Genomic DNA, 18,846 nt, shown 5'->3' on the forward strand with positions numbered 1-18,846 from the left:
TCACAGGTTTCTGTTAATTTATAATCCACTGCTTATTAATGACCAGTATGTATTTTACAGGCTTCTAAAAGACTACATACTGAATATATGACATTAATATACACTGCAAATTAACTGAACAAAAAATACTACTGTTTATGCTTAAAATTTTTTGAAAGGATTTCTTTCCAAGAGACACTATATTGAGTAGATAGTTATGATATTAGGCATGAAAACTGTATAGAAAAGAGGTGTCTTTGTCTACTTCAACAGTTAATACTAAAGTTTAAAAACTGAAACACATTGCAGGATTAGACAACTACAATACAGAAAAAAATATCTCCAGGCACCTGAGTGAGTGAATAGGGATGTTTGCTTGTTTGCCATTATTATGAGCTATATCCCAAGTTATGAACTTCTTTCAGTCTATTATTTAAAGAGTTTCTGGATTCCAAATTGTGCTTTTAATAAGCAAACAAATTTTTAGTTTTTCCTTATCTTTCATTAGAGGCAAGAGTTTACAAAAATATTTGGTGCAAAAACCTAGCATGTTCTTTATTTACAGTTAGTAAATATAGGATGCTATGGTTGAAGATAAAATAAAAATCCAACCATCCTCTCTCCCTGAGAAAGTAAATTAAGTTAGCCAAGAAAGTGATTTTCATGAGGAAGAAACAGCATTTACAAAGGCAGAGAGGCAAGAAATAATCTGGTATCTTTAGAGAACTGCCATGAATTCAATTATGTCAGAAAACTCAGGGAGCCTAGATTAGAGGGAAAGAGACTAATGGCAGGCACATTAGTTGGGAGGCTACCAAAGTAATCAAGGCAAGAAACAAGAGCCTAAACTCAGAAATGGTGGTGGTCAAAATTCAAACAACTGAACTGCATCTTTACCGAGATTTTTCCCCATATAAACACATTTGTAACATAGCATGAAAACCATGAAATGAATGTCAAAGCAACAACCCTTTAAGTCAGTCGGCCTGGGTTCATGCCCTAGTGACACCACTGATAGTAAACACTTGAGTTCTTTCAGCCTTCTGTGCCTTGGACTCGGCATCTGCAAACTGGGCTAATAATAGAACCTGACATCAAACACTTTTCGTAAGATTAAGTGAGTTATTAAATATAAAGCAGTGCCTGAACAAGCTCTCAATAAATGCAGTACCAATAACAGAAACAGGAGCAGTTTACGACTTTGTTACTTATTACTAGTTGTACAATTAGTATTTCAGGTACAGAGGTGTAAACCTCTGCAAGTTTACACTGTTAACTAAGTCTTACAGAAAGATATTTATGATTAGAGACTACCCTGGTAAAGGGCATTTAAATGCAAAGTTGTATTTATTTGTTTTAAAAGACTGAAAATTATTTTTAGATGCACAGTTAACTTTCCATATGATCTTGAAAAACTAAAAATATTTTTGTTATCCAATTGTGTGTACATAAACTGTGAATAACAAGTCTCTAAGTAATATATGAGATTATTAATAAGTTGCCTACACCAAGACTATACGAACTAATATTCAGTGTTGCCAGAAATCAAATTGCAAAACTTCAGAGGTCATTCCCATTGTAAAATTCATGATAACCTGAAATTTAATGGCATCACCTCTCATATTTATACCATAACTTGTTAGGTTCAGTAAAGAACATGCTTACAACATGATTCTGCCCTCTAGATTTTTAGCCTAAGAAAGAATTTTATATATCACATACCCCAAACACAATTTTATAAATACCATATATACCAATTTAAAAGCATTACATTTTTTGATGCTTTTATATACAAATGTGAAAACTGGATGTAGCACAATACACTTCTCAAAAAACAAGCTTACTAAAAACCAGTTTTTATTTTAGTTTCTAAGATTCACAAAGTAGAAAAAATGTGAATAAGAAATCACTGTATAAATATCAAAGATCAGAGGCTGTGCCTTGTGGTTCCGTAGAAAGTAGGTCAAAAGATTCAAATCCATAAAAGACAAAAATTGTAATGCTTCTGTAGGAATCTTATATTCATTATGAAATCAAGTCACTTGGAAAAAGATTATCTTTGATATTTCTAACCCAGCAGATTAGTCTTTTGGTTTTGTTTTTTTTTTTAACTTAAGCATAGTTGATTTACAGTACTGTGTTAAAGTCTTTTGGCTCTTTTTCTTTGATGACTTGAAACTAAAACAGGAAGTAATGGGCTAGTTTTCCTCAGAGCTATACACTGGAAGGTAAAATCTTAAAGGAAAATACACACAAGGAATTAAGAACAATCTCAACCTTTTATCTAGCTCGAAGAAGGTAATGTAATGTGCGTTTGTGCTCAGTCATGTCTGACTCTGTGACCCCATGGCCTGTAGCCCACCAGGCTCCTCTGTCCACAGAATTTTCCAGGTAAGAATACTGGAGTGGGTTGCCATTTCCTACTCCAGGGGATCTTCCCGACCCAGGGATAGAACCCGTGTCTCTTGCATCTCCTGCATTGACAGGTGGATTCTTTCCCACTGAGCCACCTGGGAAGCCCTTTAACTAGCTCAAGACTCTCTATAGCGGCTTCCCTTGTGGCTCAGCTGGTAAAGAACCCACCTGCAATGTGGGAAACCTGGGTTTGATCCCTGGATTGGGAAGATCCCCTGGAAAAAAAGGCTACCCACTCCAGTATTCTGGCCTGGAGAAATCCACGGACTGTATAGTCCACGGGGTCACAAAGAGTCGGACACGACTGAGCGACTTTCACTGACTCTCTATAAAGTATTATTTTGCTTCAAAATTGTCATTGTTCACAGTATTCTCGAAGAATTTACATAAGAATACTCAAGTTCACAAAATTTTCATTTTGGACTGTACAGTTTGCAGTAATGAAAACTGCAAACATATTTCTGCAGCTAGATGAAAATGTTAACACATACCAATAACCACATAAAATAGAAGCCACATATACCAATAACCATATAAAATAGAAGCCAAGCTCCTTCACCATTCAGAGTAAAGGAAAGGAAGAAAATAATAACAAAGAGAAAGAAGGTAATGAGAATAGGCCTATAAAAATCTAGAAAGGAAACAACCTGGACAGAGCAGAGAAAAAGTTGAAGATTCATTGATTAGTCAATAAATATTTAACAGTGCCTACTATGTGCCAGGACCTGCACCAGGTGCTGGATACACAAAGGTAAACAAAACATTCTTTATCTATTGCCCTCAGTCTGGGACAGAGACATCAAATAATATATATATATATAAATTATGGTAAGTAGATATAAAGAAAAAGCAAAAAGATACTATGGAAACCAAAAACCAAGACTTAATTTAGACCTTTGGTAAAGAAACACCTCTATGAGGAAGATATATTTTAGGTTAAGACCTAACGGTTGAGCTGGACAGTGGAGAGAAGGGGGAAAGTTGCTTGGGAAAAGAAAAAAAAAGTGCAGTCCCGGAGGCAGGACAGAGCATGGCAGTTTCTGGGAACAAAGTCAAGACCACTGTGATTAAAGCACAGCTAGGAGAGTTGCTATGGGTTGCTAAGAGTTGATGGAAGTTTGGACCACAGTGGTGGGAGTGGAGACCAAAAGAAATGGGTAAAAAGTATTTTTCTTTCATTTAGAAGTGAAATCAAAAGACCTCAAAATAATTAATGCTCTTCAATCTTGCTTCTCTACTGTAGCAAGAACAATACTGAAATGGTCTTCCAAAGATGCCCTGAACTAATTGCTAAAATCTGTGAATACTAACTTGATATCACTCCGGTGATTGTGCTATATTATAGGGCAAGTTGATCTTAAGACAGGGAGATTATCTTGGTGGGCCTGATCTAATCAAATGACCCCTTACAAGCATAGCGCTTTCTCAGTACATTCTTCAGTACTATCCCTCTTTAGAACTGGGATGAGGACTGACCTTTTCCAGTCCTGTGGCCACTGCTGGGCCTTAGAGATTTGCTAACATATTGAGTGCAACACTTTGATAGCATCATCCTCTGGGTTTTTGAACAGCTCTACTGGAATTTCATCACATCCACTAGCTTTATTAACAGCAGTGCTTCCTAAAGCCCATTTGACTTCACACTCCAGAATGTCTAGCTCTGGGTGACTGACCACACCATCATAGTTATCTGGTTCATTAAGATCTTTTTTGTACAGTTCTTCCATGTATTCTTTCCATCTCTTCTTGGTCTCTTCAGCATCTGTTAGGTTGCTCTCATTTCTGTCCTTTATTTTGGCAATCTTTGGGTGAAATGTTCGCTTGACATTTCCAATTTTTCTGAAGAGACCTCTAGTCTTTCCCCTTCTGTATATATGAATATATTGGGTTAAATAAAATAAAATAAATTCACCGTGTCTTTCAATTTTTCAAATGGGGTTAATGCTAGTCAATGGAAAGTGAACAAACTTGTATATGCCACTTCTAAGGTCTGGCCTCTAATACCATTCTCCACTCCTATGTTTGCTAGATGTACGCTGATGCCTGGAGCAACCTTGGAAACCATAGACCAAAAATGAAAAACTCTCCTAGCCTGAGTCCATTAATCACTCCATAGAACACAGTGCCTTCTCCGTTCAAAGTACTCTCTGAGCAAGAAATAAACTAACATTACATTAAGCTTTTGAGATATCACGATTTACCCAGAAGAGCAGCAATTTTTAGCCATTATAGTACAGAACATGCAAAAATTAGAAACAACTTGACTGTCCTTCCATAGGAAATTAGATAAATAAATCATAGTATATTCATACAGAATACTATATAGTAGCTAAAATGAAAAAACTCTTGTATGTATCAATGAATCTTTTTTAAAAATGTTAGTCTCAAGAAAGCTATTTATGAAAACAAAAACAAAAAAGCCACCCAAATTTTGACCATACAAATATGTGGGTAGTAAAAATATAAAATGAGCAGAGGGCTACATTCCCTAAATTCCCAGATTACCTCTAGAAAGAAAGAAAAGGAAATGAGTTCATAGAAGAGAGTGACAAAGTCTTCAATTTCATATGAAATGTTAATTTATGTATGAAATGCTTTAATTCCTTAAAATAATCTTAATCATAATTTCTTGGAATGGGGGTATATGGATATTTTTATTATTCTGTTATTTTGTAAATGTTTAAATCATTTCATAATATCAACTATCTTTTTCTTATATATATATCTTCTCAGACAGTAAACTAACAAAACTTTGTTAGAAGACATTTAAAAACTATGTACCAAAAGCCTTAAATATGTGAATATCTTTAATGTAATCCCAACACCATATACTATTTATAAATATACTCTAAGAAAATCAAAGGTTTGCTCAAAGGATGACCATCAAAATATTCTTAGAGCAACCAAAAACTGGTAATACCTAAAATGTCTAATAGCATTGTGATTAAATTACTGTGTATTCATTTAAAAATTACACAGGAGGTAGAGTGAGATGTGTGAAGGTATAGATGAAAAAAAGACTGGCCACAAATTGATCACTGCTGAGGTTGAGCAGTAAGTACACAACTTTTTATATACTTTAAATTTTTTATAATAAAAAGTTTTAAAATATGAGAATACAAAACTTTACTAAGTTTTTCAAAAAGCAGTTTAAAAATAGTTAGGAACAATATTTTGTGTTTAATCTCTTGGCTCATTCACTGGATTTATCGTGTGTTGTATATGTCCCCGTCATTGTTGGCCTAGGGATTTGATGGCAAACATGTAGCTAATAATCTAGTGCAACTGCCTTCAAGCACTTTATCAAAATCATTTGTAACATTATGAATACCCCACTTTAAATGTAGATATACACTTCTCATGTGTGGATGTGTATATATACATATATAAATTTCATACATGCATATCCATGCATACGTACCACTCTCACCAGCAGTATTATCAGTATTTCTTTGAATATGCTGTATTCTATATAAACTACTTAATACTTACATTTTCACAGATTTCTCATCAAATATAATCACCCTTTAAAAAAACTAATAAAACTAAAGACAGAAGTATAGGCTTCCAAGTTTTGTTGCTTCTTACACTTGCATTACAAATAATATGTTCAACCTATGATTTCTTTGCAGGAATTTTTTAAGTCAATTATCTATTTTGTGAGGGTTAATTTTGTTAAATACAACTAAGGAATCCATTTAATGAGAGTAGGTAAACAGCAATAATCCAGAATGTTCTGAAAATTGGAGGAAAGGTGCCACTGTCAATTCTAAGTCAAGGAACTTGCAGGCCATCAGGATACCTCATGTATGGTATTTAACATGAAGCCAGCTGTCACACAGGACAAGCTGCCATTCTCAATCAATACGTCAAGTATTACTAGCACTTAACTCCTTTTTTTTTTCTGGTCATGCCACCTGTCTTTCGGGATCTTAGTTCCCCAAACAGGGATTGAACTTGGGCCATGCCAGTGAAAATGCCAAATCCTAAGCACTGGACTGCCAGGGGATGCTCTTAAGTTCATATTTTGTACACAAAGAAATAGATTTTAATATTTTATTCCTTCACTGAAATGGATTATCTTGGGTACACCTTAGTTTGAAGACCACTAGTCAAGATACATAAATATCTGTGGGAAAAAAAAAAACAAGTGCTCTATTTTGGGGGGCTCCAAAATCACTGCAGATGGTGACTGCAGCCATGAAATTAAAAGATGCTTACTCCTTGGAAGGAAAGTTATGACCAACCTAGATAGCATATTAAAAAGCAGAGACATTACTTTGTCAACAAAGGTCTGTCTAGTCAAGGCTATGGTTTTTCCAGTGGTCATGTATGGATGTGAGAGTTGGACTGTGAAGAAAGCTGAGCGCTGAAGAATTGATGCTTTTGAACTATGGTGTTGGAGAAGACTCTTGAGAGTCCCTTGGACTGCAAGGAGATCCAACCAGTCCATCCTAAAGGATATCAGTCCTGGGTGTTCATTGGAGGGACTGATGCTGAAGCTGAAACTCCAATACTTTGGCCACCTCATGCGAAGAGTTGACTCACTGGAAAAGATCCTGATGCTGGGAGGGATTGGGGGCAGGAAAAGGGGACGACAGAGGATGAGATGGCTGAATGGCATCACCGACTCGATGGACATGAGTTTGAGTAAGCTCCGGGAGCTGGTGATGGACAGGGAGGCCTAGCGTGCTGCGATTCATGGGGTCGCAAAGAGTCGGACACGACTGAGCGACTGAACTGAACTGAACAAGAGAAATAAGCACTAGGTGTTCTGTAAGGAGACACAGAAGAGACATCTAATTCATTATGAGTGTGAGATTGGTGAACAAAGAAAGCGATGTGAAATGGAGACTTGAAGAATGGGTTAAAGATTGGACAGAGTAAAGTCGGAGTGGGAGAGCAGGGTAGATCAAACATGTTGTGTCCAAAGGTACAGAGGTAAGAGCAAACACAGCACATTCAAACTAATACATTAATAGTCTAAAACAGCTGAAGTATAGTTTCTAGGGGTGGGATGGAGTGGGTGGACAGTGATTCAGGGATGGGACTGATAAGATTATAAGGGCTTGTTTGGATTTTATCTGTAGGGCAATGGAGAAATAGGTGATGAAGGTATACAATAAAGAACTGGCCTTGCCAAAAAGAAGTCTGGCCTTTGTCCCCAGCTCCTGGGAGGTAACCTCTAAATCCCTGGAATTTCTAGAGTAACAGGAGTGTCTTTGTTATTCATGGTGGGCCCCTTGGATCATTTGGTGTCAGCCTGGGGTGGGAGACTGGAAACTATTAATAAGTTCAACCATGTGAGCAATCTACCAATAAATCCCAATAAAAACTGGACAGCGAAACAGGTGAGCTTTTTGGGCTGGCAAGACTCCATGAGAGAGGGACACATCCCTGAGGACAATGGAAGCCTCACATCTGAAACCCTTCCAGATTGCAGCTCATGCATCCCTTCCTTTGGCTGGTTCTAAGTTCTAACTTTTCCTTATACTGAACCATAATCCATTAATATAATAAGCTTTCAGTGAGTTCTGTGAGTCTTTCTAGCAAATTATCAAATCTGAAGGTAGTTTTAAGAAACCTGAAAATTATAGTCAGTGTCAGAAGTGAGGGTGGTCTTGTGCACTCTTCCTTCCCTCTAACTTTATAGTTGGACCCTAACTCCTTGCAACTTTTGCCTCGGGCAGACTTGGCTGTGTCTGACTGGAGAGCTGTGCCTTTCACCCCAGTTTGGCTAATACCGGGTAAACAGTAAAATATTTAAGCAATGGGTGACAATTAATCAGTCTATATAATCTAGATTCTAGAGGAAACACTTTACTATTAATACACTGGGGAAAATACATTGGAGAAGATTGGGAAGAAACAGCAATGACAGTAGCGATGGCGAGGGACATATTTAGGAGGTATTTATAAGGCAAAATTTGACTGAACGTGAGGAGGAGAGAAGGAGAAATCAAGGATAAACCCACTAAAAAGAGAATCAAGTTTTAGCTTTGTCTTCTGTGGGGGAGACAGAGAGAGATGGAAGATCAAATTCAGTTTTGGACAGTTTAATTTGAGAAGACTTTTAGACATCTGGATAGAGCCATTCCATTAGCAGTCAAAGCAAAGATGGAGACAGAGTTGGGAGCTATTAGCATAACTACAATAACCAAAATCATGGGAGAGACTGATGTTGACGACAGACAAATAAGCCAACCAAACTTGAAAAGGCCAAGGACCAAACAACAATATAAAAGGGTTAGGCAGAGTATTAAAAGCTCACAGAGAAGTGGCAGTCTAAGATGTAGGAGAAAAACCCGAAAATTATGGCTTACGCCAAACGGTTGCTATTTTCTTTTTTCTGCTACTTCTTACTACTTTTAACAATAAAAAAAAAGGGGGGGGGGGGAATCTAAATGAGTGGCCTAACTCCCATCCATGTATTTTTTCATATATATACACAGTCAAAGTTTAATGGCTTTCTAATCTATCTCAAAGTCATTAATGAGTCACATAATTCAATACAACTGAATTATTAGTGTCTATAAACAATGATTTTCTTTCCCAAGCCATTTTTAAAGTGGCCACCCTCATTACTACTGTAAACCATCTGTAAGTATTTAACTTTGCCAGGCTACCAAAATATCTCCCCCTCCTTGAGAAGTCCAACCCAGACTAAATGAATAACTGAGGAGACAACTGCTCTAAAAATGTACTGACATGTAGCTCTAATACAGACTTCAGAGTATTTGTTTCTTCTGGGTTAAAACAAATAGATTTATCCCCCATACAATAACATAGAGAAATAAAATACAGCATTGACCTATGCAACCTATCCAAGGTTATTCATATCTGCTATAAGATCAGCTGTAAATTTTATCTGAAATTATTTCAAAGCTATAAAATATCTTACCTCCACCTTTTCAAAGAGATCCATTAACCTCAAAAATCCTAATTTTGCATCATTAGAATTTATTTTACTCTCTTAGGGGGCATTTTAGTTTACAGGAGTAAAGGAGATAATTTTTACATGAGCAGCTGAAGATTCCAAATCACTGGAATTTTTTATTGACATGGAATAGACTAATTCAGTTAAACAGTTCTAAGGAACTGCCGGAATTTATTATTCATTCTTAAAGATTTAATTAGTTGAAACAAAACTGTTTAAATGGGCCTTTAAAAAAAAGTATTTATAGCCCACAACAGAGATCTTTCTCATCCTAGGGGATTTTTAACATTTCAAATAATTTTTCTTTCAAAATGTTACATGTTTTTTTCTAGCAGAGAAATATTAAGTACATATTTCCCATTAAAAGCAAAAACTCTATCACAAATACTGAAAAACTTTCAAGTTGCTAATTATAACTATATTTTGTCGATTTAAACCTGATCCTTTACTTACCTAAGTAACTGCTTATCTCAAGCTAATCCTAAGCTTTGAGTTTACCAAAATGAAGAATGATAAATATATCTACTGTTCTTAAACTCTGAGAGAAGCAAAATGCTGGGGAAAACATTCACTATATTTTTTGAAGTAAAATTTCAGCCAGTGTATACATAAACAGTATTGAGAAAGTAAGCACCTTTATTTTTTTTCTGTAGCTTCATACTATATATTTATAAAATACTGACAGAAAAAATAGTCTAGAGACTTGTGAAAGTGGTTCTAGTTTCTTCTTACATTAGTTTCAACTGTGAAATTGGTGAATATATATTTCAAGTAACTTCATTTAAGTATTTTAGCACACTCTGACAAGCATGACAGTTTCTAAAGAATATTAAGAATTCCCAAAATAAAGAGAGAGTGGGTATCTGAGAAAATATTTTGGAAAAGAAAAGAAACAAAAAAACTTCACCTCCCCCAAATTAGTAATTCCAACATATTCCTAATTAGAATGATCTCAAAGTGTTTCCTAGGAAATTTGATAACTCAACTTTTCCTAGGAAATTTGACAACTCAAGAATTTTGAGGTTCAAAAACTATATTGAAAAATGCTGGAAAACCATTTGTACATAAATTGTCATTTCTGAATCAGGATCCTCAGTTTTCTCTTCTGTAAAATGAAGCGAACAAGAAAATGATCTATCTCTACAATGTCTTCCAGTACTGATTCTTGTGGCCAAGTTGTATGATTTTCTTTCATACATAATAAATAAAGCACAAAAAGTATGTGTTTTTAAACTGTGAGACTTTTAGGTTTTGGGGTTTGTTTTTTTTTTTTCAGTCTGTTAACAACCCTGAAGATACTTTACATAAACAAGCCAGGCATTTTATATCTGAGTAAAACATAAGTTAATAGCTTCTGCACAAAACAGTATACATGATGAAATCTCTGATTTAAAGTGAAATAATGTTTTCCAACTTCAATTTTGCTAGTTTTACTTCAAATCTAAACTTCCTCAATTAGATGGCCATTTTATAACCTGAATACTTTTCTAGTTTATACATGTATTGAAAATCTTGCTTCCTTTCCATGTGGCAAAACACACATCTACCTACCATCATCTTTATACAGATTTTTAAAAAACCTTGAATGGTACATATTCAAAGTTGCTCTAAACTAATGACTCTTTTTTTTTTTTTTTAAATGGACTTTCTCTAATGTTTAAATGCGTATTTCTTTAATTCTGCAATTGCATTTGTAAAGGTAAAATTGTCAAAATAGAGTTAGTCTGATGCTGAGATAAATCTTTCCACTTCAGTAAACAATTCCATTTTATTTTAAGCAAGAAGTCTTAAGTGTCTATATAGTATTAAAAATGATATTTCATAAACTCTATTCTATGATTGTTTACAAACACCAGGAAGAAATACTCCTAAGATGTTTTTACATGCCATTTTACATTTCCCAAAAAGCAGTATTACTTTGGTAACCAGATAGTATTTCAAAATTGAAATTTCAATAGTGTATAAAGTATGGGACACATCAACACAGTCCACTTTTACAACAGGTATGTTCAGTGCTTTTTCCTGTTGACAAGCTTCTGTTTTAACAGGAAGAATGATTTGATCAGGTGTTTGTTGGGTTGGAAAAAGACAAAACCTTTACTTTCCAGGTCCTTCTCTTAATCTAAGATTTTAAAAAAATCCAAGAAGTGATCTTAACTGCAGTGAATCTTGCAGTAGTAAACTTTTTGATGGGGACAGAGTAACACCTTTCATTACAACTATCAGCAGAATGGCAAAAGGCTCCAGAGGTTTACCAGTGTTCTCAGAAACTTGTTAGTATTCTCCTCTGTCATTATTTCAGGACAATTCCATTTAGAAAGAAACGCAATTGTAAACTGCTTCTATTTCAGGCCCATAAAAACTGGGATGAAAGGCAAAGCCTTGACCTTTCTATTTTAGACTTTCATCTGTGTAGCTAAGCCATCTGCTTTCTCTCTACCCCATCTACTTACTTAATGGACTGAAAATACTGCACCTAATTGCAATTTTATCAAACCAGCCAGAGTTTTCCACTTTAACGAATTTCGGCTCTGTCTTTCACCTGAAGGCTCGCAGGTAAAATTTTCCTTACCCGTCCCTCCCCATTTCCTTCCCACCTCCCCCAATTATGAGTTATCAAGTATCATTAAACTACGATACGAAGCTTCCGTGTATTAAGCCATCTACACTTTCAACACCGAGCGCCCAACAGGAGAAAATCGACTCCAGTCTCCCCTCCTGTGGATCTGGGACCGGGATTATCATCTTTGTTGCGGTTACGCAGGAAGCACCTAGCAAGCAGCTCCTGCCTAGAAAGGAGTCCGCGTCTCTCCGCCGCCAAACAACAGGGGGGGACTCGCGCCGGGAAACAGACAGACCCGGGAGGGAGGAAAACCTCCAGGAGGAAGGAGAGGGCTGGGAAGAGGGAGCTCTCAAGACTAGAAGGAAGGACCTTCCCAGGCACCAAGCAGAAAAGGTGTGAGAAGTGGAGAAAGAAGTGGGCGGCCGGGGAGAAGCTGGAAGCTGGGGGCCTGGCGGGAGGGCGCGGGGGGCGGCTCCCGGGCCCCGGCGGGAGGCGCGGGGGCCGCGGCGGGCGTGGGCACCTCGCCGCCGACCGCCCGAGTCCGAGCAGCGGGGGCGCTTCCAACCTCGCCAGGGCGCCGGCGTGAGGGGGGCGGGGGGGATGAGGAGCGGAAAAGCGAGCAGTTCGAGCGGCAGAGGGAGCCGCGTCGAGGCCGGCGCGGCGGGGACGGCGGGCCACCCCCCGGCCGAGCCCCGCTACTTAACTATTTGTAGAGCTGCTGCAGGCACAGGTCCAGGCTCTCGCCCTCCACCTCCTCGCGGGTGATGCGCTCCGACAGTGGCCGCGGCAGCGGGGGCAGCGGCGGCAGCCGGGTCTGCGGTGGCGGCACGGCCGACTGCCCCCGGGCCGCCGCCTCCTCGCTCGCCGCCGCCGCCGCCTCCTCCTCCACCGCCTCCTCCTCGGGCTCGGGGTCTTCTCGCTCCTGCTCGTGCTCCCCCTCCTCCGACGCGGCCCCCGCGGCCGCCGCCTCCCCGGCTTCCTCGACCGACGCCTCGCGCGCCTCAGCTGCCACCAGTTCGGACTCGGGCTCGGGCTCCGACTCTTCGGGTTCGGGTTCCGGCTGGGGCTCGCCGCCGCCGCACGGTCCGCGAAACTCGCCCAGGAATAGCTCCAGGAAGCGCCGGTAAGTTTTCTCCTCAGGGCTGCAGCCGGCCATCGCTGCTCATGCCCCAAGGCCGACCGGGGAAACGGGTGGGGGAGGCCCGCGAAGGGGAGGGGGGCTGCTGGCGAGCCTCCGGCTCCCGCAAGGGCGGTTAACGGCCGCGCCGGCACGAGCGATCAGCACTAGGTTGCCTGGAGAGGGCTCCCGCAGGCGTGCGCGCCGCCGAGCCCGGACGTGCGCGGCCCGGGGCCGGGGGGCGGAGCGCGCCGCCCCTCGCGGGTCTGGAGGGAAAGTTGGTCTCGGGCGCGCGCGCGGGGTCCGGCGGAGGCCCACCCTCTAGCCCTACGGAGAGCTCAGCCCAAGCTGCCTAGAGACCGTCGCCATGGCAACCGGCCTCTAAGGAGGAATTTCAGGGTCCCTCCCGTCGAGTCCACAGAGTCGAAAGGGGCACTCGACTTGGTCCCCTCTCCAACTCTGAATGCCTTCATTGTGTGGATACCCTAACCTCAAAGTGGTTAAGAGGGAACTAAGACGTTCGCCCGGTCTAGCTGTTGGTCTCCCCTTGATGTGGATTCACCTCAGTTTTCCTTATCTGTCCTGTCATGTCTTAGGGTCCGTATGTGCGGAAAGATACCACGGTGTGAACACCTTCTGTTGTCGATGACAGTAATTTGATAAGTAGTTTGCAGGGGAAGGCATTCAAATCTACAAAGGTAGGTTCCTTTGCCTTCATTCTCTCATCTGATTCTGTGAAGTGGTGTTATCTTCACTTCCCAAAAAGAGGAAGCAGGATTAAGTACATTTCTTTTCTCAAGGTGTGGAAGCTCCTAGTCGTGGCATTGGAATTGGAACCCAGATTGTCAGCTTATAAAGCCTTTCTAGACCCTTTTTCCTGTACTCTTCTCTGACTTTGAAGACTCAACAGTGTAATAAGTCTATCAAGCCTTATTTTTAAAAAGCTTTATAGTTTATGCGTTATAGTCATCCCCTTAATCCTTGTAATAGCGCCTCAAGGTATTACCATGATTCCATGCCATGGATGATAAAACTGAGACTTCAAGATATTGCGATGCAACAAGGACTAAAAACAGCTCTTTTTACTGCAAAGCCATCAGTTTTCCAGCACATCAAGACACCCTTCTTGAGTGTCTGCAGGCAACCCACTCCAGTATTCTTGCCTGGGAAACCCCATGGACAGAAGAACCTGGGGGGCTACAGTCCATGGAGTCACAAAAGAGTCCGACATGACTTAGTGACTCAACAACAAATATATACTTTATTACATAATCTGTATTTTTTGGTACATTTTGTTTGCTCTTCTTCCCCATCCCCCTGAGTCTCTATTTTTGTAGACTGAAAGTGAAACAACTTTAAATTATTCTAATTTTCTTACCAAACTACACACAAACCTATTATTTTCAAGCCTTACCGAGGGGAGTGGGAGAGGGAGAAGCTGTGTTGTTACACAGCTGTATAGATGACAGCATCATTACTGCATACTGCCATGGCCATGGCAGCATGTAATTCAGCAAAAATACAGTGATTCTTCCTCCACTTTGAAAAACATGTTCACAAAACATCCCCCCCATCCTCTCCATTTATTCCTTCTGGATTTCAGTTGGATTTAGGGTCTGAAATAACATTTCTAGTCAGTTATTAATGGCAGAAGGAGTCTCCCTGCCAACTGTTTTCATATAATACTGTATTCTAAATCCCTGATGTGATACTGTTATTTTAAGAATAAGTGGGTTGAGCTCACTAATGTACATTATGGCATCATGTAAAATAGACGTCCATTCTCTTTGTTAGCTTGAGATTAAATAATACATGATAGAAAGTGTATACTGAGTAATGCATGAGTCCTCTGTAACTACTTATTTTTGTCTCAAAGGTAAATGGTAAGACCCAATAAATAAGTCTGTTTCCAGACAAGCTAACTGTATTTATACATGTTTTGTTTAAAATATCACCAGTGTAGAGCAACTTCTTTATGCGATGCCAAGAAAGTCTTTAGACTCGTCATTTGCCTTTGTTTTCAATCCACCTGTTCATTTCCATTTCAGAATGTCTAGAAAAGATTGACATAACTTATAAGGGTACAAAACCTAAATGTCCGCAATTTTACATTCCAACAACTATTTAATATCTCAGAATTTGACACAATGACATTTAGTTCAAGAGCACAAAGCTGTCAACTCTTAACAATTCACATCAAGCAACACCTTCCTACTTTGTAATGTAGTTGCCTCCCTCGTCTAGGTGACATTTATTTGTGACGTTAATTTATGACTCAACCCACATATCAAAGGGAAGTGTTATGTGTTGGGGAAACATTACTACTAAGAGTAAAAGAAAAAGCCTACACCTCTACATTACTATAAATGAGAGGTGTGTTTGCTTATATTAATGAAGATATTTCTTTACAAAAGATCAATATGGATCCTGCTGCATCCATTTGACAGAGGAGCTTCGCCAGAAGGTTGCTGACAGCAGTGCTGGGATCTCAGAGCAGCTGTGTAGGATGATTCTGCCATTGTCAAGAAGTCTTTTTAGTCATTATTTTGCATTGCTTTACTTTCCTTTTCAGTTCCTCTCCTCTTATACTTCCCTAATCCCCTTTCTTGTTGTCTATTTTAAAATAGAGCTATAAAAAACATATGCATTAAGAGCATTTAATTTTTTAAAGTTTTGTTTTAGATTTGTCATAAGAATTGTTCTCTCTCTAACCCTTAGCTCTTTGGAGGAAATGCACATGTTCTTTCAAGGACATTCATGATTAAGGATGATATTTCAAGATTCAAAAGGGGAATTCCCCTGGTGGTCTAGTGGTTAGGATTTGGTGCTTTGGGCCAAGGGCCCAGGTTCAATCCTCAGTTGGGGAGCTAAGATCCCACAAGCCATGAGGTACGGCCAAAAATCATAAAAAACTTAAAAAAAAGGTTAAATAACAGTGTTGAGTTAGGCAGTTTCTTGTATGACCCAGTAATCCATCTCCCAGATATTTACCCACAAGAAATGAAAACGTATCCACCAAACACACAGACACACATCACCAAAAAAACCCCTTGTATATAAATTTTTTACAGTAGTTTTATTCATAACAGCTCAAACTTGGACATAACCCAGGTGTACATCAATAGTGAATGGATAAACAAATTGTGGTATATTCATACAATAGAATACTACTCATCAATTAAAAAAAAAAAACAACTACTGATAAACACAACAACATAGGTGAATCTCAAAAACATGATGAATGAAAAAAGTCTAGGCACAAAAGAGAACATACCTCATGATTCCATTTATATGAAATTCTAGAATAGGCAAAACTAATCTATAGTCACAGAAAGCAGATTAGTGGTTGTCTAGGACTGACGTGGAGTGGAGGATTCATGGAAAAGGAGTAAGTGGAACTTTGTGGGAGGGATTAGAATGTTCTATATCTTGACTGGGTGTTTTATATAGGTGTATTCATTTGTCAAAAATGATCCAAGTGTACATTTTAAATAAGTGTATTGTTACATAAATTATACCTCAATAAGGTTTATTTTAAAAGTTAAAAAGAATTGATTACTGCTTGGTCCCTGTTTTGTTCTCACATCCATTTCTTCCCCTACTTTGCTCTCCTTGGTATTACTGGGGTGCTGACTCTTTCAAGCTGCATTCACCAGGTTCCTGGGCAGCTGAGTTCCAGCTGCGATTTGCCCAGTGGGAGACATCAGCAGGAAACTAGAAGGTGGAAGGAAAGGCAAAAAGCCAAGATATATCTTCCCTGTCCCCTACCTCAGTCCTAATGCTTGCTGCTTCTCCTTTATAGCCTTGCTCCCCCTGAACCTGTGCACTGGGATTCCAGCTTTTCTCTTTGACACCAGTCCCAGAGCTCCAGAAACATCATCTTCCATTTGTCCATCAGCCTAGACATGGTAGCTGGCTTTAGCTGCCTAATCTTGCCTGCTATGGATGGATTATTTGTGTGCTCCAAAAATTCATATGTTTAAATCCTAACCCCCAAGGTGAAGGTATTAATTAGGAGGTGGGGGTCTTTGGAAGGTAATTAGGTTATGAGGGCACAGCCCTCATGAATGGGATTAGTGCCATTAAAGATGAGGTGCAAGAGAGACGCCTCTCCCTTTCTAAATGCGAAAACACAGTAAGAAGACCACTGTCTGTCCCAGACACTGAATCTGCCAGCGCCCTGATCACTGAACTCCAGCCTCCAGAACTGTGAGAAATAAACTTCTGTTGCTTGTAAGCCACCCCACTTATGATTTTTTCATTATAGCAGCCTAGTCAGACTAAGATACTGCTGTACCTTCCCTTTTGGCTTTTTAGCGCTCCTATCATGTGTGTAACTGATTTCCTGTATTCTATTCCCTCTGTTTTCTTAACTGGATCTCAATTAATACAATAACAAATAATACTTTAAAGAGTGATAAAAATATATAAGACAACTATAAATGGATTAAGCTGTCATTAAGGCAAGTCTAGGTTTTCAAAGGTGCTACTTGAACAGTGAGTATACTTGAAGATAGCAGTAAATGATTTCCTATTATGCATATGTTAACTTTTAGGAAATACATGTTATTTTTAAAACCTTAAAAAAAATTATGAATAGGCTGCCAGTGGTTCAAAGGTAGGGAGGGGAAAGATGAATAGGTAGAACACAGGATTTTTAGGGAAGCAAAGACTATTCTGTATGATACTATAATGGTGGATGCAAATCATTAGACATTTGTCAAAAACCACAGGACACACAACACAAAGTGAACCCAAGTGTAAACTATGTACTTTGGTTAATAATAAAATATCAATATGGGCTCATCAGTTGTAACAAACATACCTCACTCATGTAAAATGTTAATAATAATTGGGGAAACTGTGAAGGGGACTTACATATATCTCTGATCTGTTCCTAGAGAAATGTTTAAGGCTAGGCCTAATGATGAATATTAAATTACAAATATAAAATGTTCCATTCATATTTTTTAAATTAATGGATAACTAATAAATAAGTACTTTGGAGATACTAATTTGATTGCATTGTCAAACTGACTAGTCGGGAGCAAGAGAATACCTGTCAACTGAAAAATCTGAGCACATAAATATTTTCAAATAAGAGCATCTTCCTCCCTCCTCAACATACTCTGCCTACATCTGCTACATCCTAGAAGATGTAGAAGATAAGGATAATTAAATATAGATTAGTTTTGCCTATTCTAGAATTTCACATAAACGGAATCATGAGGTATGTTCTCTTTTGTGCCTAGACTTTTTTCATTCGGAATGTTTTTGAGATTCACCCATGTTGTTGTGTTTATCAGTAGTTGGTTTTTTTTTATTGATGAGTAGTATTCTATTGTATGAATACAGTTGTTAAATCACATCCATTTGCTGCCAAAAATATTACTACTATATTTTTATTCCTCTTCTTTTGCTGGCTACTATGGTGGGCTGCCGTCTATGGGGTCACATAGAGTCAGACACAACTGAAGTGACTTAGCAGCAGCAGCAGCAGCATGGTCATATTGCAGCAACAGTCCATAGCTGTCAAAATTAGAATTCACATCAGGTAATAATTCATATCAGGTACACATGCACTATTTTCATCAGTTTTAAAAAGCAAAGAAGTCCCCAAAACAGGTTCTAACTTTTTTTCTTAATGCTTTAACCACTGATGATAACAATCTTTTGTTTTTATTTTGCTTAGTTCTTTGAGGAATCAAACTTTTTTTTTTAACTTACTATGACGTGCTTATGAAACAGGAAGAGGGCAGGGGTTGATGGCAATTTCTAATAAGGATACTATAAGTGGCTGAGATGTAATATATTCCTTCTATAATAAATGGTTCT

General features: G+C 38.8%; 1 protein-coding gene and 1 long non-coding RNA gene across 2 annotated transcripts in view; one reads left to right on the plus strand and one right to left on the minus strand.

Annotated features, from left to right (window-relative positions):
• The window catches only part of PPM1E (protein phosphatase, Mg2+/Mn2+ dependent 1E), a 239,168-nt gene extending 225,944 nt beyond the window's left edge, over positions 1-13,224 (minus strand). Inside the window, exon 1 of the mRNA XM_043482886.1 lies at positions 12,599-13,224. Within this exon, the coding sequence (XP_043338821.1) occupies positions 12,599-13,050 (452 nt within the window). The 5' untranslated portion in view covers positions 13,051-13,224. The remainder of the gene's footprint in view (positions 1-12,598) is intronic.
• Positions 12,882-15,645, plus strand: LOC122450549. Its single transcript, XR_006272131.1, has 3 exons — positions 12,882-13,017; positions 13,608-13,709; positions 15,426-15,645. It is a non-coding gene; the product is annotated as an uncharacterized LOC122450549 (long non-coding RNA).
• Positions 15,646-18,846: the final 3,201 nt, after the last annotated feature.

This window comes from Cervus canadensis, chromosome 1 (assembly GCF_019320065.1).
Source record: "Cervus canadensis isolate Bull #8, Minnesota chromosome 1, ASM1932006v1, whole genome shotgun sequence".
Classification (NCBI taxonomy): Eukaryota; Metazoa; Chordata; class Mammalia; order Artiodactyla; family Cervidae; genus Cervus; species Cervus canadensis.